This window comes from Gymnodraco acuticeps, unplaced genomic scaffold (assembly GCF_902827175.1).
Source record: "Gymnodraco acuticeps unplaced genomic scaffold, fGymAcu1.1, whole genome shotgun sequence".
NCBI classification, from domain to species: Eukaryota; Metazoa; Chordata; class Actinopteri; order Perciformes; family Bathydraconidae; genus Gymnodraco; species Gymnodraco acuticeps.
Genome location: NW_022990274.1, coordinates 2,784,576 through 2,804,861, shown reverse-complemented (window position 1 = coordinate 2,804,861; position 20,286 = coordinate 2,784,576). Strand labels below are relative to the sequence as shown.

Genomic DNA, 20,286 nt, shown 5'->3' with positions numbered 1-20,286 from the left:
TGCGTAATAAAGACCTGCCAATGAATGGGACTTGCTTGTGTCTACATGTGGACTACGAACTGTGCCTTTAAACCATGCGTGCCGACATGCTGAGTCATGGTCTGCTGCTTACAAGATGAGGAGAGATTAAACAAATGTTTTTCAAGATTAAGAAAGTTCTTTAAACCTTACTTCCTGTTGAGCTCTAGGGAAAGTCTGTGCCATTCATGTGATGGAATGCAGTGAAAACTAATGGATTCATTATAAATCACATAGATAGAACAGTGTTTTTCACATTTCTCTTTATTCAGTAATCACTCTCCAAACACTGCAGTCCTCTGTCATTATTTCAGCTGGGCAACATTGTCTATAGATCCTGCAGGGTCCATTTTGTGCAGCAGGAAGTGTCCCTGCACCTGAGCGGCGCTGATCTCAGAGTGCACGGCCAGCGCCTGCTCTGCAAAGCGGTCCGCTTCAGAGGCAGGCTCCTCCGGGTAGAACCTCCAGAACATCTGAGTGAGCTGCCCGTGGGTGCAGTTCCCGATGTACTGCTTCAGATCCACACGGCCGGGCCGGATCAGCGCCGGGTCCAACCTGCAGAGAGTGGCAGTGAACGTCAAAGAAAATACTGGGTCAAACTCACCAGGGATCTCAAAGAACATATTCTTAGGTAGCGACATCGAAGTTGTTCTGTCCATTTTGAAAATAAATAATGTTACTGGGTAGTTGTTAAAGTATATATTACTTCAAACCACTTTAAATATTTTAAAGCTGCTTTTGTATATATTTTAGCCACAAGAGGGTAGCATATGAAAGCTAGAAGCACATTCTTTAACCTTGTAAAGCTGCAGTGTCTATGTGTTAGCAAACTGTTGTTTATACACAGTGGCGACTGGTCATTAGGGGCAGGTGGGGCACAGCCCCACCTAGTGTCAGCAGAAAGTATTAAAAATAATGATTACAAAAAAATGCAAAAAATAAATAAAAAAATATATAAAATATATTTTAAGATCATGTTTAATCATCTGATTCGTCTGTACATTGCTGTTTTAGTATGTGTTCTTCTAATTAGTGTCCACAGTGTGTGCCTATTGAGCTGTTTAGAGCCATGTGGGACAAAACCCGATCCTGCCCCTCCCTCTCACTGTCTAAGTGAACGGTGACTGTAAAAACTACACTGCGCATGCTCAGAGTATTTTCCTATTTGATGTGTGTGGCAAAAAAATAATGACCATAGGGGCACTGAGCTGCCATCCCCACCATACGTCATCTCACATCATTCAGAGCTGATTGGCTGTAAGTACGTGTGCCGCGAAAAGTGTGGTGTGTGAAGAGGAGACGAGAGAGCTGCAGTGAGGCGTCCTAAAACCCGGAAATAAGCTGCGCATGGCTTCCCTCGACAAAAAAGCAATGAGATTTCTCCATAGGATTTTAGAAAATAGCTCCGAATAAGATCTGTGGGAAACAAACCTGGTAGATAAATGCACGTTTTGTTCAGCCGGATAATATCCACATGTCTACCCTACTTTTATAATTTTCTAATCATAAATCTATCGATTAGATTAGATTTATGATAGACTTTTGAAACTACAAGAAGATAAGGAGGACATTTACAAAAAAGTAATAGAGATTTTTGTCCAGAAGGATAGGCAAATGGACTTCATCTTCAAGTCAAGACCACCATTTTATTGAAAATGGGATCTTACTGAGAGAGAACAATTCAATATTTAAATGATAAAATTAAATTTTTTGGGTATCCTTCTGTTGAACTGTCTGTTTAAAATTAATCGAAGGATCAGACTAAAAAAGCTTTTGAAAATAATATTATATTTTGATTAGGTCAAAATATAATATTTGTAACCTGAAGAGTCAGTGCCAGTGCCTCACCAGCCATGAACCTCACTGCAGAAGCTTATATATAGACATCTAAAAATGTTGTGCCCCACCACTTTTGTACATATAGAAATGCCACTGTTTATACATCCAGTAGACACAGAGTGACTTAAGCATTCACACACAAGTCACATCGCTCACCTTACAAAACAAATATTTAATGGAGCAGCTTTCCGTTTGTTTTCTTTTAGATCAATTCATAGAAATGTCAACCACTTCCTAGTTTTTTTTCTTAATACATGTTCTACTTATTTTTAAATAGTATTTCCAATTTGGTTTTAGTTTTTTTTTTTATATAGTATTTACAAGTTCTGACAATTGGTAGATCTGACCTTGGAGTCGTTTTGTAAAGGTTAATCGCCAAATAGCTGCTGAACAGTTGTTCCTTAGGGGGTCTTTGTGGACGTCAAAATCATGGGTTTATTTGCATTAAAGATAAAAACACAAGTTATTTTCTCTGCTATTTGATTTTAGGGCTGTCAAAGAATCACCCAAGCTCCAAGGAAGACAAATGATTTGGAGTAGGATAGCAGCAGAGATAATATGCCTTGTGTAGCACATATTATACAGCGGCCCTGTGTGATAGCGGCATAGTCGATGCTTCAGCTAAATGTCGGGAAAATAATCGGAGTACATGCCAATAATTAAAAAGAAAATCATGTTTTAATAAAGTAAAAAAACGTCTGATTTCGCTCAGCGGTTTGTCATTATTTCTGTCATAGATTTCTGTTTTATCTACAGGGTTCTTACACCTTTTCCAAAGTCAAATTCAAGCACTTTTCAAACATTTTCAAGGTGCATTTTCCAGCTTTTCAAGCATCTTACAGCTGTTGTAAATTACATATTTATATACACATACTCAAATGATTATTTCCCTACCTCACATTAAATCAGATGTTCTTTATGCTATAAACAACCAAATGTGTGTTTCGTGATAGCCTTCTACACGAGGATGAAAAATTAAAGAAAATAAAACTAAGTTTAATATTTCAAAATGAGTGACCCATCTGTATGTCCCATATAACCTGTCTGAGCCAATATAAAACAATCAGCCAAATAACTTTTCAATACATTATTGATTACTATTTTTGAGGTACTTTTAGGTTGGCAGTCAAGTCAAGTCAGAGGTACATGGTGTACTTCTACTCCACTACAGTTCAGAGGTACATGGTGTACTTCTACTCCACTACAGTTCAGAGGTACATGGTGTACTTCTACTCCACTACAGTTCAGAGGTACATGGTGTACTTCTACTCCACTACAGTTCAGAGGTACATGGTGTACTTCTACTCCACTACAGTTCAGAGGTACATGGTGTACTTCTACTCCTCTACAGTTCAGAGGTACATGGTGTACCTTCTACTCCTCTACAGTTCAGAGGTACATGGTGTACTTCTACTCCTCTACAGTTCAGAGGTACATGGTGTACTTCTACTCCTCTACAGTTCAGAGGTACATGGTGTACTTCTACTCCTCTACAGTTCAGAGGTACATGGTGTACTTCTACTCCTCTACAGTTCAGAGGTACATGGTGTACTTCTACTCCACTACAGTTCAGAGGTACATGGTGTACTTCTACTCCACTACAGTTCAGAGGTACATGGTGTACTTCTACTCCTCTACAGTTCAGAGGTACATGGTGTACTTCTACTCCTCTACAGTTCAGAGGTACATGGTGTACTTCTACTCCACTACAGTTCAGAGGTACATGGTGTACTTCTACTCCACTACAGTTCAGAGGTACATGGTGTACTTCTACTCCTCTACAGTTCAGAGGTACATGGTGTACTTCTACTCCTCTACAGTTCAGAGGTACATGGTGTACTTCTACTCCTCTACAGTTCAGAGGTACATGGTGTACTTCTACTCCACTACAGTTCAGAGGTACATGGTGTACTTCTACTCCACTACAGTTTCAGAGGTACATGGTGTACTTCTACTCCTCTACAGTTCAGAGGTACATGGTGTACTTCTACTCCTCTACAGTTCAGAGGTACATGGTGTACTTCTACTCCACTACAGTTCAGAGGTACATGGTGTACTTCTACTCCACTACAGTTCAGAGGTACATGGTGTACTTCTACTCCTCTACAGTTCAGAGGTACATGGTGTACTTCTACTCCTCTACAGTTCAGAGGTACATGGTGTACTTTTCCTCCACTAAATGTATCTAATACCTTTAGTTACTTCACAGATGTGGATGAATGATGTGAAATATAATCAAGTGTTGAATCAGCCTTTAGTTCCACCTGGAATAAATTCACCAGCTACCCTGCAGTATACAAAGTCATTCAAACTAGCTGCACCTTTACCAGCTTTGAGAACACTTTCATGATCAATCATTATAAAACATATCATATATTATGAAATGGACCAATCTGCTCAATCACTACTTTTACTGTCGCTACTTTAACTATATTTGGATGAGAATACTTTTCTACTTTCACTTGAGGAATATTTTTGAATGCAGGACTTTTACTGTGACAGAGTATTCCTACACTCTGGTACTTCTACTTTTGCTAAGTACAAGATCTGAGTACTTATAATTTCACTACAAGATCTGAGTACTTATTCCACCTCTGGTAGCGTATTAGTCTGAATTGTAGCTACAAAATCACGCAGAGCTGCATACAAATAGACGACAAGTAACAATAATATTTACAAATGTGTACAATGATTTGTAGGTAATTTTGACATCAAGACACCTGACTTATACATCTTCAAAGGAAGACTGTGTTCATTCTACAATTACATGGGATTAAAGCAACATGTAGTTTTACTTGTATAATACTTCAATTTTATATAAAGACAGTTTGTTTTCATCTGATTTCAATTAAACAAAGTCTTGGCTTTCAGAATATTAAACTTGTTTCGGCAAATTCAGATGATAAATACAACTTTGAAGCTTCTGCATAATTACAAGCGGAGAACTGAGTAACTTAACGTCACAGAAAGCATAACAACAGCTGGTGTTTCTTGTGAGTGTTTCCCCGGGAAACAAACGCAAAAATACACAAACACACTCGCGAGCTTCCCCCAGACCAGTAATACAAACGAAGATGTGTCTTCGGGTCAATGTGACTGATTTCGAGAGAGCAAGTCACATTTGGTTTAGGCACGAAACATACTACCAGTAGAAATACATTGCTTTCAAAATCGCTCTGTGTCGAATCAATAGATTATATTTCGTGACTATAACACGAAATGCCGTGAGTGCTTCATCCTCTGAACACCACAGGATGGCGACTGTAACGCACATAACATAGGTACGCTCCTCTGAAATGATTGTCCCCTGCAATTAATATTATCTCTCAATCGAGTTCGCTATTCAGCTCGCTAACGTTAGCTTAAACAAACGTAACATGCAACGTTAGTCTAATCTAAAATGCTCTTCTACGGCATACCTTTCATGTGGCTCGTCAGCGCAGACTCTCGCATCGTTATTTTGGCAAACTTTGCAGGAGGCTACTCGTGGGCTTGACCCTCGTCTTAGCCATGGCTTGTATTTGTCTTCTGCTAGCCAACGCTCGTTGAAACGGCAACCTCCTGGCACACAGTCATCTATCACTCTCATCAGAATGCCCAGGTCACACGTAACACAAACACTTGCAGGTTGCGCGCATAGCGCGGGAAGGTGCAGCGGAGCTGTTTTATGTAGAAGCAATTTATTGTAAAAGTAAAGCATTTACATTTTCAAGCACTTTATCTCAATTTCAAGCACCATTCCCAAAATTCAAGCACTTTCCCAACCTTGAAAACACCACGTCAAATTTCAAGCATTTTCAAGGATTTCAAGCACCCGTACGAACCCTGTTTCTACTATTAAATACTAGTATTTTGAACTTGTGATTAAATCATAGTTAATGACGCAATTACATTTTGTAATCAATCGATGGCACTCATTTTGATCTAAGTGATAGAGATGTTGTCCTGGTTGTTGTTTTTTGGCTTGGACACCAACCCTTGTTTCCCAGGTATAGTGTTAACACGTGTTAATCCAACAGTACCTGTCAATGAAGTTGGTGGTCATAAAAACGATTCTGGCCTCAGAGGAAGCCACTCCGTCCAGAGAGTTGAGCAGGCCGCTGAAGGTCAGTCTGCCCATCCCCTGGTAGGCCAGAGGGTCTGCAGGAGGAGAGGAAAGGGATTCCAAAATATGAAACACAAAGACAGTCTGTCAACCTCAGCTTTTCAATTTGCCGTCAGTCGGTAGTTATTTAAACCTCTTTATACTATAGTGTCTTGCATAATTGTACAATACATATCTTCAGTGGCTAATTTACTAAATGAGTTTTTCCACAGCAGATATCTCCAATTCAGTACACACACACTTTCCAGTCTAATTACTGTGTTTATTCAGAAACCTTTTATAGGGCTTTGTTTATATATTGTTCATAGCCTGATATATATCACATTATATTCCTAGAAACATGGCAAATATTTATTTTCTGATTTAGTTTTTAAGACATGTACATAATTCCCTCGATTATGCTCTTCTTTATGTTACCCTTGTTTCCTACAAACAAACAGACCCCAGGTCCCTCCCAGCTGCTTACTCTCAGTGGGCAGCAGGTCTCGGCTGACGAAGGCTGCGTCGACGTCCTCCAGCAGGATGATGCTCTGCTGGGGGGCCACGCTCAGCAGGTGGTTCAGCCGGTCGTCTGACAGGCTGCGGTCGCTCAGACTCATCAGACAGATGCTGTAGCCCAGCTCTCCAGCCAGCGCCGTGCTGCAATGGGAAGGGCGGAAAGGTGGAGGGGAGAATTGAAGTACTCAAAACAGCCTTCAAAGTCACAGACTCTAAGCAGGAAGGGTGGGAATCCAAAGCACACTCACATAAAGCTGCTTTTCCCACACCCTGGGGGGCCGTACAGCAGATATCCTCTTCTGTAGGGGATGCCTGCAAACATTTATTATAGAAGCATGATCTTACAGAACACAGTAAAGATGAATTACTTTTTTTAACTTTTTTTCAAAAACATGTAAAATTAGAAAGAACATATATAAGATACATTCGCTTTTGAATGTTGTGACAATATATTCATAACTTTCATGTGATAAACAACGGAGCATTACAAAAATCCTGCATTGACACAAAAACTCAAAACTAAAATGCTCCTTCTGTTTAATAAATGTTTTTTCTATTTAAAAACTTAGTATATTTGTTGCAATAGATGCAAAACATAACAAGTATTTAGGATGAAAAATAATTCATAAATAAAAAAATATTGTCCACAGAAATAATTAATTAACTTAATCATCTTTTTATATAATTCATTCACCTTCTCAGTTGATGCATTCAAGTGCATATAGGAAACTGAACTTGCATAACAAGACTCTTAAATGTTGTTAATGTCAGTGAATGCCCCAACAAGAAGGACTTTATAGACAACAATGAAAGAAACTATTGTATAACCAGGCAACAGAAAGATAAATCACTCAAACACTGCTTCCTCAAGCGCTGAGTGAATATCCCACCTCTGTCTGTGTACCACTTGGGGTTTCCGATGAACTCCTTCACATCGTCTACGATCCGTTCGGCCACGGCCTCCTGCAGCACCACAGAGCTGAGGGGTCGGCGTCGCCGCGGAAACCCAAATGGCCTCCACTCGGCGCCCATGGCTGTGTACATCACTGTCCGTCCCTCTTCCTGCTTCATGGCCAATTCCCTCGCTGCAAAACATGATAGACAACCAGTGGCGTTTTTATATGTACAAAAGTGGTGAGGCACGAAGAACTTCGATGTGTATAAAGCTTCTGGTGCTTTTTTAAACGCATAAACAAATTGCTGTAGGCTATCCATGGTTCCGATAGAGAGAGGGGGGGGTATCAACAAAATATATGACATAACATGAACTTACCAAGGCTGAAGTAGATGGTCAACTTCATTCTTTTTCTTTCCGTTTTACTGATTTAGTGCTGATACAGCATTCCATCTATATGTTATTCTATGCACAAAAAGTTTATTATTATTATTCCGCTGGTATTTTGGCCCTCTTCTCCTCCCGCAATGAACATCGCAGAAACTCCGTTCAAACATCAAAACGTTCAGCTCGGTCGGGAATCGATGGCTATTACTTTTCTCATTCATAACTTTCATAATTCCAGAGATACATCCCATAATTCATCACATTTTTAAAATGGAAGTCAATGGAGAAATTCTTCAGACTTCAACAAATCTTCATGCGAATTCAACTGCTAACTGTTCATTCCTACTTTCACTCAGAAACCTCCTTCCAACTTTAAAATGTTACACATCTTTCTGACATTATTCGTGTAAAACAACTTTTAAATATGATTCTTACTTTTAGAGATATTAAACATTGTTCAGACCTTGGTAAAGAGGTCTTCTTCAGATTTTAACATTAACTAGAGTGCGTGATGTCACAGCTAGAGGGTAGAACATCGTGAAATTCGCATTCATATATTTTTTTTAAACTGCCATAATTCCCAAACCCTACATTCCTGAAACATAATTTGTCATGACAAACGTAGGAAAACATCTCGTAGCTTGAAAAATGACAAATAATTAAAGAAAATGCCTCTTGAGGGCACGAAGTGACAAAAACTTTCAACATGCCTCCATTAAAGCCCATTGTACTTTCAGGCTGATATTTCCTCACAACAGCAGCCGCACACCTTTAGTTAATCTGCCAAAAAGGCCACATTATTGACCCGAAAGTACACAAACATTTCACAGATATCTCTCTGTTCTTCCACAAAACGTTCACATGTAAGAGGTGTATCTCTCTTCAGAACAATGCAAACCTGTGATCTCTACAGAGCTCGTTAGTTCAACTATAAACACCTGTGTAATGGAACACGATGATGTCATCACTCCAACATGCTCAGAGCAGCAGACTTCAGATAGCAGTGTGCTAACAGTCCAGCCGTGAAGACATCCGGGACAGTTTGAGATTTATTCAAATGCCGTTGCCATGGCAACACAATGCTCGACTTGAAACACGGTTTTCTCATAACTTCAGTGAAAATACTCCAAACAGCCCAAAACTTCACAGGTTTAGTAACGATGCAGCCATCAACGCATCTAAGCGTATTATGGGGTGTCATCAAATGCCGTTGCCATGGCGACAGACAACTCGCCATGAAACATGATGTCGCTGTAAGTCCAATGGACACGGTCCAATCGTCCCCCAATCTTCACTTGTATATCACCGGTCCATGCCTCAACAGCTCTACGTCAAATCTGGGATCTCACCATATGCCGTTCCCATTGGAAACGGCATATGGTGAGATCTCAGATTTGGCGTTCCAGGTTTGGTAACGATGCAGCCATCAACGCATCTAAGCGTATTATGGGGTGTCATCAAATGCCGTTGCCATGGCGACAGACAACTCGCCATGAAACATGATGTCGCTGTAAGTCCAATGGACACTGTCCAATCGTCCCCCAATCTTCACTTGTATATCACCGGTCTATGCCTCAACAGCTCTACGTCAAATCTGGGATCTCACCATATGCCGTTTCCATGGAAACGGCATATGGTGAGATCCCAGATTTGGCGTTCCAGGTTTGGTAACGATGCAGCCATCAACGCATCTAAGCATATTATGGGGTGTCATCAAATGCCGTTGCCATGGCGACAGATCATTCGCCATGAAGTTAATTCAGAAGTTTGCAGTTCAAATATTCTGCTGCTTTTCCAAGCCTTTTTACTTTCTTTTCTTCTCTCATCACACATTCAAGCCCCCAGTGTTCATGTATCATTTCAATCTAAATTCTTCACTTTCTTCTTACACATTACATTTCAGCATAGCAGTTTAGCGTCAGATTTTCAGCATAAAGCATTCCTACTGGCAATTTCTTCAGGAATTGCATTCTCTAGTTGTAATCGCTATACGTTGCTCTCTCTCGTCTCCTCTTCAGATCTACACTTTTCGCGGCACACGTACTTACAGCCAATCACCTCTCTGAACTATGAGATTACGTTTTGGTGGGGTTGCCAGCACTATGCCCCACTGGTGATTATTTTTTTGCCGCACACATTGAATACAAAAAGACTGAGCATGCGCAGTGTAGTTTTTACACTTACAGCACCCATTCATTTCTACAGCAGAGCGAGGGGCTTGCCCCACATTGCTCAACACGGCTCAATAGGCACACTGTAGACACTAATTAGAAGAACGCAGACTAAAACAGCAATATACAGACGAATCAGATGACCATGATCTTGAAATATATTTGAACATGTATTCTCTTTGCATATTTTTGGAATGATTATTTTCATTACTTTCTGCTGACACTAGGTGGGGCTGTGCACCTGCCCCTAATGACGAGATGCCACTGTAGACAACTGCACTGAATCACCTCGAAATGGAAAAGAGACGCAACACAAACCTAGTATTCTGCATCTGTTATATGCACACACTGCAGAGCTGCGTACACCTTTACCTTCTTGTAGGATGTTAAAGAAGATTTGTCTGTCCCTGCCTAAAGCAGTGAAGGTTACAGACTCCCACGGGGTGCCGGTGTGCAGATCCACCATCTGCTTCTCCCTGGTCCTCTCCACCCTGATCCACTTCCTGCCGTACCTGCAGAAGACAACACCTGACAGTGTAAGAGGATGTAATGTTGACAGAGAGAAGCCATAGAAACAGAATTAAAGCTGTACAAATGGTTATCAGTTCAAGCATATTGGTATAATGCTGAAGTTATGGAAGCCCTGATAGGAAAGTGAGAAACAAAACACTGGTGAAACACTTTTCTACTGTAAGTCTGATTTCAATTATTTTCTCTCCTGTATTTATGATCAGAAAAAGGTTTTGTTAGTTTATTTTTTTCTTATAACTTCCTTAATTGTTTTCATCCGTGGAATAGGTTGAGAAAACAAATTGCCACAAGTCACTGAAACACACCAGAACCCTATTTTCTAACAGACTAAAAGCATTCATGTTTTCCATAATGGCAGAACATTTCAAAGTGAAAATAAAGACAAGAGTGATTTTATAAAACGTTCTAACACACAATAAACGGTATGTGTTTTGTATCTTGTGTTTTAGTCTAATTTGAACATGGGGAAGTGGTGCACTTCAGCCTCTAGTGGTCTGATTAGGTATTACATCAACAAACAAAAATGACACCTGCCCTACTTTTTTTTACCCATTCCACATGTTTATTTTAAAAGAAAGACAACAAATATAATATAGAAAATAAATCCTGTTTAAAATAAATCCCCCAAACCTGTTTTCACAGATTAAAAAAACTATTCAGATACCATTAGTGATTAACCTGGCAAACCCATTAGTCATGATTTAATAAAGACGGGAGAGAAAACGAATTAAAGAAAGTAATTACTAAATACATCACCAGGTGTTTTTCTAATTTGCCTCTCAGGCCTTCCATATAAAGTTGATTTAAAGGAGGTATATTAAGAGGACTCTTCTGACCAGATGATGTGGTTCCCGGGGCTCGGGTGGAAGTCAAACTGCGTGTGAACCCGTCCGCTCTCATGGGCCAGGTAGGAGGTCTCCACGCTCAGGTGTTGGGTGTGCTTGGCGTGTTTGGTGATCCAGCTCAGCAGCCAGTGGTAGCTCTTATCCTTGCTGGGGACCTCCAGAGTGATCATGTAGTTCCTGCGGAAGAAGATCATCCCAACCTGGGCGCTTTTCCTGGCCACTGCCATGGCTGTCCCAATCCCCACCAGTCCGAACCCAGCCCCGAAGTAAGGGTTGTCCTTCAGGCCGTCCAGAAAGTCTGACAGGGGCATGATGCTGATGTCTGCACAGCCCCAGTGGAACCACACTCTATAGTAGTTTTAAAACCTTTTATAAGCACACACCTTCAGGCAAAGTGCAAACTCATCTGATCCGTGTGACCAACTCATTTGATGACAATCCAGAGACTACACTGATAGTATGATATACATCTGAGAGTAGCTGAAGACCTGATGCCCAAAATGGAAATATTATAAAATAAATACCAATTGATGCTATTTTCTAATAATAAATTCGGTCATATATAAATAAATAATAAGCTAACATCTTACCGACTTGCCTTATTTGTCTTCATCTCATACTGCCGTTTTAAAGGCTATGGTTTCTAGTGTAAACAGCCAACTAAAATCCACATGCGTAGCTACTTGAATGAATGCGACCTCTACTACACTTCCTGTGTTCGGCAAATATAGTTCCGACTGCTCGCTTGCCTTCGAACATTCATTCCGTGTCCCTGTTAGTGTTATCTTAAAATAATGTTGCACGCAAGCTATTGTGACTAAGATAAATATGACCATAAATAACATCGTTTGTGCATATTTCTATAGCTTTACCGACCCTATAGGACTCGTAGGAACTAAGAAATGAGCAGTTTGCGACCAAGAGGCTAACTAAGGATAGCTTAGCTAACGTTAACTGCATTGTTGTTAACGTATTATTACCACTTTCTACCATCATAAAGAAGTAAGTGATATTTAGGTTACTACCTCTCAGTATTAAGGAAGACACGTTCCTAACTAACACTCAGATGGGTTTCACGAGCTGGATGCTGTTGGCTGTAAAGGTTGATGTTGTGTTTGCCAGATAGAATGAACCGCGGAAGCCCAGGCAGTAGGTTCCCATTCAGTTTGGAAAGAAAAATAATAATGTCTTACCATATAGTGGCATTTTGTAGATAATGAACTGACAATCAGAGGGGGAAAGAAGTACTCAGATCTTAGAAGAACCACAGTGTAAGAATACTCTGCAGTGTTACAAGTAAAAGACTTCCATTCAAATGTTACTCAAGTAAAATACAAAATCATAGTCAATATAGTATAATCAATATACAAGAACCAAAAGTACTTATTATGCAGATTGGTACATTTCAGAATAATATGATATGTTTTATAATTATTTATGCATTAAAGTGTTATCAAAGCTGGTAAACCTCTGAATGGTAGTGGTGTAGAAATACCCTCAAAATTGTACTTAAGTACAGTACTTGAGTAAATCTACTTAGTTTCTTTACACCACTGCTCACAATGAATCGTCTTATAAGTTATACGCTTATAAGTTATACGTCACTGTAGATACTGTAGTTGCACAGTTTAGTTTAACGCATTCAAGGTTCAAGGTTTTTATTTTGTCATACGAACATAGCTACAGTGTAGTTATGACGATGAAAATCTTAGGTCACAGAAGAGATATTGGTGTTGACCATAAATTAAACGCCAAAAAGGTAGGCTATATGGTTTATTGTCTTATGAGTCTTCAAATAATTTAACGGGTGTGAACTTTAACCTTAAATAACTGTACAAATATTGGAAATCTGAGATATGTTTCTGATTGCATGAGTAGGCCCTAATGTTGCATTTGAAAAAAATATATATAATAGAGCCATTGTTCCTTCGGACCATCCACGCCATCTACACCTATCTGCAGCTCTTATTGGAGCTAGATTGTACCGAAATGATAGGTCCTATGATAACTGACACAAGTGTCCACATGAATCCCAATTGAACACCCTGTCATTTTGTACTTTGTATAGCATGTGCTAGGTTTTAGTATTATGTATAATATTACAAGCCATTAAGTGCTTAGAATGCATATATAATCCTCACAGAACCACTGTGTTTCTACCATTCTACTCATTTTGGCACTGAATAAATAAAGATTTGCTTGAAATTGGAAATCTAAAAACCGCTTCACCTATATGATTATAGTGTGCACTTTATAATGATTTTAAAGATTGATCTGTTACAAATGTTTGTCTTCTTTGTTTCAAAATCTACCAAAACTATATTATGTACTGTTATTTCAGATAAAATGGCCACCGTGGAATCTAATCGAGTTGAAACATGTACTCCATCCAGCAAAAAACCATTGGGGAACTACAAGTGTTCTCAATGCAGTGAGGTATTTTCCAAGCCAGGTGTCTTGAGACGCCACTTCAAAAGCATCCACAGTGGACAACATGACCCTGAAGGCCCCCTCCCCTGCAGTGAACAAGGCTGCCACTTCAGCAACACAGGACGTCAGGAATATCAAGCCCACCATGGTCTATCTCTTATTCCTTGCACATTCAAGGCTTGCAAATACTCATTCCTCACACATGAGGAGATGGAGAGACACTCGCAGGGCCACATGCCCTTCGGCTGCTTTCAGTGTCAGTTTGTAACGTTCAATTTAAAAGACCTGAGGGACCACCTCCCGGAGCATTTCCCACCTAACGCTCAAGGTAAACACAGACACTATAAAGAATTGGTGTTATGTTACAAAAATGAAAAATGTTGTCCTTCTTTCTATTAACATGTGCTTGGTTTTAAAAAATAGCACATGTATGGGTTTGTTGGCCATAATTCTACGGCTGTGTCACTGAGATGTAGATTTTCACCATTTTGGCACATCTGTCCACAGGTAAAGACACTTCAGCCACTACTGTATGCACTAAAGAAAGCCACAAGCCCCAAATGTCAAGCAGGTCAAAAAGGAAACTGATATCCGACCCATCTTATGAATCATCAATACCAGACAACATGAATAAAGAACAGTCTGAGAGGCAAAGGCAAAATATGAAAAGAGTGAGAAAAGCAGTGAAAAGAGACAAACCTTCAGCAGCGGACGCTGAAGCACCTCCATCCAAAGGTACGCACACCAAACGGCTTCATATTTCATAGTGAGCAGTTGATATTGTAGTTATTATATATAGTGAAGAGTGATTAATGCTCCAAATAACAAAGTCCAATAGAATTGTCGGCCTACAGGGGCACATTCAGCAGGACCCTATTACCCATTCTATTAGAATTGTTGTCAATGGCGCCTCTACGGCTGTATGCTTAATTTAATGCCCCTTTCAATAATGGATTTGATATAGGCAACTAAAGCCCATGCTAAGAAGAAATGTCCTCATATGTAAAGCTATATAGTTTTAAACTCCTTTTATTTGTTTTTAAAGCCCTAAATGGGCTGGCTCCTGCCTATATAGCAGAACTCCTCCATCGCTACACCCCAGCCAGAGCATTAAGGTCGGCTGATCAGCTGCTGCTGATATTGCCCAAGACCAGGCTTAAAACCCGAGGGCACCGAGCCTTCGCAGCAGCTGGCCCTAGGCTCTGGAACACTCTGCCCCTCCATGTGAGGTCGTCCAGACCCTAGAGGTTTTTAAATCAACACTTAAGACTCACGTCTTCTCTCTGGCCTTCTAGTCAGAGCGGAGCACGACTCATGACATTTCCCTGTGTTTTTGTTTTTTATATTTCTTTTGTAAATTATTGTCTTTTATTGTGATTGTAGTAAAGTGTTTTTATTATATGTACAGCACTTTGGCTCGACCAAAAATCGCTTTTTAAATGTGCTCTATAAATAAAACTTGATTTGATAGATATTACATTTTTTTATTTTTTTATTTAACCTTTATTTAACCAGATAAAAGCATTGAGATAAAATCTCATTTGCAATGCTGACCTGGCCAAGAAGGCAGCAACGTTACACATAACACATAACACAAACATATAAAATACAGAGAACATAACTAAGAAAACAATTAAGCAGCTATTATCAATACTTGTATCAATATTTACAATGATGATGTGAAAACAGTTTTGAAGGAATTGATCGGTGCAAAGGACCCACAGAGCACAGGCTTTACAGAGCTTTTCATTCAATTTCAGCTCACTGTTTAGGTCTCCAGCCCTCAAGTTTACATTTTCGTTTCATCCTTGCTTTTATCACAAACTGTGTCACTATGTCAAAATTAATTCCATATGTCCTTTTCCCTCAGAGTACCTTGCGGAGGGATCAGAGCGCACCTATCGCACCCACACCTGCCCCAAGTGTCGTCGCTGCTTCAAGATGCGCTCCCACCTGCAGGAGCACCTGCATTTACACTTTCCTGACCCCAGCCTCCAGTGTCCCACCTGCAAGCGTTACTTCACCAGCAAGAGCAAGCTTCGCATACATCGACTCCGTGAGGCAGGTGAGAAGCTTCACCGTTGCCACTTGTGCGAATATTCTGCAGTGGAGCGGAATGTAATCCGGCGCCACCTTGCCAGCGTGCATGCTGACGAGGCAGAAGGCGTGAGTGACAGCTATCCCTGCCCCACCTGTAGTCAGCGCTTTCACCAGAGCAGGGTGCTCAAGGCCCACATGAAGACACACAACATCCTATCAGACAGCATGCCAGTGGCCTGCTTCCAAGAGGGGTGTTCTTTCCAGAGCTCTTCGCCCAAAGACCTTCTTAAACACTCTGCCGAGGTGCACGGAGTCAAGGTTGTAGAGTGTCGTCATCACGCCTGTGGTGCCATCTTTCAAAGTGACACAGGCATGGAGGCTCATTATCGGACGCACCTGGCCTACCACTGCTCACAGTGTGACTTCTCTTGTTCCAATAAGACTGTCTTCGTCCAGCACCAGAGGAACGGTCACCCAGGAAACGACCGGCTTTGCTGTGACTTTTGCTCCTTCGTCACATTCAACCCTGTGGAGTTTGAGCAGCACGTTGGACATTTGCACGCCAACGAGAAGATCCATCGCTGCTCTCAGTGCAGCTACGTGACCTCGCATAAAAGGGGCTTGAAGAGACACATGCTGATGCACAGTGGTAAGATACAATAATTACATTTTAAGCTATGTTGTTTGGTTAGCTTTAATAACTTTGGCGCAGCATATTCTGATTTGTTCTTTTTTTGTGTTACAGGTGAGAAGCCCCACAAGTGTAGCCAGTGTGACTTCAGGTGCAGAGACGAGTCGTACCTCTCTAAACATATGCTCACCCACTCAGAAGACAAGAACTTTATGTGCGCCGAATGTGGATACGTCACTAAGTGGAAACACTATCTGAATGTCCATATGAGGAAACACGCTGGAGACCTCAGGTAAATACTTCAGTTGTTTGTCATATAAACGTTAGTTGTGTTTTCATCTTGGTATTATTAATACACTGCTGGGTACACATAATTAACAAAACATTAAGATTAAAGCAGATAGACATTGTTTAACAGATTTGTCTATACAGTGATTTGTTGCTTATTTCGTCCATTTTGAAAATATTGGTCGAACTCAATTGAAAAATGTACAGTAAAAAAATATAAATGAACATATTTTGCCGCTCCCTTGGCCCACCCGCAGCAACCACTTTGGGAATTACTGATATTATCTGTACTATTATAATAATGTGTATTTGTAGATGTCTCTGCTCTGTATATAACATAGGGAAGGTGGTGATATAAAATGGGTAAGGGGTTAGTATAAATATTGATATAACTAATCTTCCTGTCTGCTGTCCTAGGTATCAGTGTGACCAGTGCTCCTACCGTTGTCACCGCATGGATCAGCTCAATAGCCATAAGTTACGACATCAGGCCAAATCACTCATGTGTGAGATCTGTGCTTACGCCTGCAAGCGCAAATATGAGCTTCGTAATCACATGTTGGCCAAACACTCTGGAGAGGAGAAACAGCCATCCGTCTATAAGTGCAAGTACTGCACATACACTACCTGCTACAGGCAAGCCCTTCAGAACCATGAGAACTGCAAACACACCAAGCTGAAAGAGTTCCGCTGTGCGCTCTGCTTCTATTCCTCCTTCAGTAGCATCAGCCTCTTCCTGCACAAGAGGAAAGCTCATGGATACGTGCCTGGGGACAAAGCATGGCTGGAGAACTACGCTGCAAAGGAGAAAGAGAGGAATTCTACCGAGTTCTTGCAGGACTTTTACAATAAACCCTCAACAGCCAATGAGCAGTCTGAACCATCCACCTCTGAAGGACGTCCACCTTCTGATACAGAACAATCCGATATTCCTAACTCAGCATATCACAAAGAATCCGTAGTTGGTACACAAACTGTGGATTCTGTGGATGTTTTCGATGTTGTTTCTCGAAAGGTTGTCAATGAAGGTGTTTCAGACGATCCTCCATCTGGGAACGATCCTGAGGAATACTGTACTCTTGTTTTAACAACACTCTCAACGGCTGACTATCAGAACCCCTCTTTGCAAAATCAAGAAGACAGTTGTGAAAAGAAAACCCCAAGCTTGTCCAATTTAAACTCCAATGTCTCTGACACATCCCAAGAGAAAGCATACGTCTCTACATCTTCCTCAGAGGAAGACAATGTAGCTATGGCAGATGCAGAATGTGAACAAAGTGACTTAGACGAGAATGATACAAGTCAACCAGTTGAACCTGGGGGGTGTCAAACACCTGAGGTGGAGAATGAAGGTGGACCAATGAGTTCCACGTATCCAGCTGAACAAAATCAGCCATTAGAATCTGAGATCCGTCTAAAAGCTATGAAGAAGCACGACAAGGACCAGGCAGAGGCCATGGTTCTTGAGGGACGAGTGCAGATGCTTGTTGTGTCAACTGAAGACGTTTATCGTTGCGACAAATGCTCTTATGTAACCAGTAAGGAGACCGCTTTGAAGTACCACTGCCAAGCTTTGTGTAAAGGTAGGATAAAGGGACACAAATGCCAAGCCTGTGGTGCACAGTTTAAACAGAGGCGAGGCCTTGAAAGCCACCTTGCAAAGAAGTGCCCAGCCATTCCACGAAAAACAAGGACATTTGTAGGAAATTCAAATAAAGCAGAAGACAACTCTACTCTAGGCCAGGAAGGATCCAAAAAACGAGATGAGGAAACAAATTCCAATCAGACAGAGCTTCTGTCTTCGCAAAATAGTCTTTCCTCGGATTCAAGCGATCAGGAATTTGATCAGCAAGAACAAGAAGATTCATCCAGTGAATCGGGACAGCAGCAAAGCACAATTCTGAAAAAAAAGCTTTTGAAAGTTAAACTTTCAAACAAGTTTTCTAGTAACAAACAAAGAAATGTCCAACTGCCGAAGTCCCTTTTGGCTAAAAAAGATGGGAAATTTGAATGCAAGCTGTGCACTTTTTCATCAGTCAGGCTTGCAACAGTCGAACGGCACCTGTCAACCTGCAGAAAAATCATGAGTCATATCATTCCAGAAGTGGAGGATGAGGGTTCTAGCAAGTCGGTCAAAGGAAAAGAGGACTTGGCGGAAGACCACAATGGCAGAACTGGGAAAGTTTCTGAGAAACATCCAATCTTCTCTTGTCCAAGCTGCGCATTTAAGTGCAATCAGAAAAGGGCATTAGACAGTCATGAAAAGAGAGGCTGCCTGAAGCCAGACGAAGTCCAATGCGCCATGTGTTCATTTGTAGCCAAATCTCAATTGTCTATGGCCCGTCACATCCTGTATGCCCATGACAAAAAGAAGAGTGGTGGTGCTAAACGTTTGCAATGTCAGCAGTGCCCCTTCACCTGTAAACAGGACCGATGCATGACGCAGCATATTGCGCTCAAACACAAAGGCGCACAACCCCACCAATGCCGGTTTTGTCCTTTTAGCACCACAAGGCGCTATCGCTTGGATGAGCACGAGTCTCTTCACACAGGAATCGGCCGTCACAGCTGCGATATGTGCGACAAAACCTTTGGGGCTGTGACCAAATTGCGCCAGCACAAGATGCGCATCCACGACAAGCAGCCAACACACTTCTGCTCACTATGTGACTTCAGTGGCTACACGCTTGACGATGTAAGACGTCACAATCTCAGGTGCCACACGGGGGAGCTTCACCATGCTTGCACTCATTGTGATGCTCAGTTTAGTACAGAGGCTGCATTAAGAAACCACTGTAAACGTGTGCACCAGCTCCAGGTTAGTTTGGCATGTAAGCAGTGTGACTACACATGTGGAAGTGAAGTCACATTGAAGACTCACCAAGAGAGCAATCACCTTCAGGTGAAGTGCAACACCTGTAAGGAGTCTTTTCAAACAAAGGAGAGCCTTGTGATACATCAAAGAAGCCATCTGGCACATCAGTGTCAGTTGTGTCCCTTTGCTTCCAAAACAAGGCAGCTGTTGGCACAACACCTTCTGAGCGAACACGAGGACGGATCTCCGGAGGACAAGCCTCTCAAGTGCAGCTCGTGTCAGTTTGCTTGTCGGCATCAGCTGGTGTTAGAGCAGCACCTCCGTTCACATGGAGGCAAGCGCCTGTACAAATGCACAGACTGCGAGTATTCAACAAGAAACAAGCAGAAGATCACGTGGCACATTCGCATACACACTGGAGAGAAGCCATACAGCTGTGAGCAGTGCAGTTACACCTGTAGTGATCCGTCTAGATTGAAGGTACGTTTACAGTATGTTATTTATAAGATAAAAGTGCTGTATAAGAAGCCCTTAGGCTTAGGGCAATGTGAGAGAGGTCTAAAACGGTTTTCTGTCCTGAGTTGATGACGTGAGAATAAGTGATAAAAGGTTTTGCCCGAATACTTTATTTAACGTTCCTTATTTTCTTTCATCTCTATAAGAGGTGGAAGAAAATCCAATGTTTGTTGTGGTAATACTCACTGTGGCCACATGAAGCTTAAGAGCTCCAAAACATCATGTTCTAAATGGGACTAAAAGCATTTTCTTGCTAACTCAAAATATACATTATATA

The 20,286-nt window shown here is 41.1% G+C and overlaps 2 protein-coding genes across 5 annotated transcripts in view; one reads left to right on the top strand and one right to left on the bottom strand.

The window, feature by feature from the left end:
- Nucleotides 1-264: 264 nt before the first annotated feature.
- Nucleotides 265-12,320, bottom strand: LOC117549480 (mitochondrial chaperone BCS1). Of its 3 annotated transcripts, none has more exons than XM_034221441.1 (7): nucleotides 11,880-12,320; nucleotides 10,286-10,425; nucleotides 7,351-7,545; nucleotides 6,709-6,772; nucleotides 6,429-6,601; nucleotides 5,880-5,997; nucleotides 265-573 (listed from the first exon to the last, which is right to left on the bottom strand). In XM_034221441.1, exons 1-7 carry the CDS (start codon nucleotides 11,900-11,902, stop codon nucleotides 324-326), a joined length of 963 nt encoding a protein of 320 aa, XP_034077332.1. In that variant the 5' UTR covers nucleotides 11,903-12,320; the 3' UTR covers nucleotides 265-323. The 3 variants fall into 3 exon arrangements, with proteins under 3 accessions (XP_034077332.1, XP_034077331.1, XP_034077333.1); XM_034221440.1 differs by having other exon boundaries at nucleotides 11,281-11,990; XM_034221442.1 differs by lacking the exons at nucleotides 10,286-10,425; nucleotides 11,880-12,320 and adding an exon at nucleotides 7,734-7,941.
- Nucleotides 11,994-20,286, top strand: part of znf142 (zinc finger protein 142) — a 10,207-nt gene continuing 1,914 nt past the window's right edge. Inside the window, exons 1-6 of one of the 2 annotated variants that reach the window (XM_034221434.1) lie at nucleotides 11,994-12,291; nucleotides 13,631-14,047; nucleotides 14,227-14,454; nucleotides 15,590-16,408; nucleotides 16,505-16,682; nucleotides 17,096-19,973. In XM_034221434.1, coding sequence (XP_034077325.1) covers nucleotides 13,636-14,047; nucleotides 14,227-14,454; nucleotides 15,590-16,408; nucleotides 16,505-16,682; nucleotides 17,096-19,973 — 4,515 coding nt within the window. In that variant the 5' untranslated portion in view covers nucleotides 11,994-12,291; nucleotides 13,631-13,635. Of the gene's footprint in view, nucleotides 12,292-12,966; nucleotides 13,049-13,630; nucleotides 14,048-14,226; nucleotides 14,455-15,589; nucleotides 16,409-16,504; nucleotides 16,683-17,095; nucleotides 19,974-20,286 lie in introns of those variants that run through there. The other variant, XM_034221435.1, reaches the window with a different exon arrangement.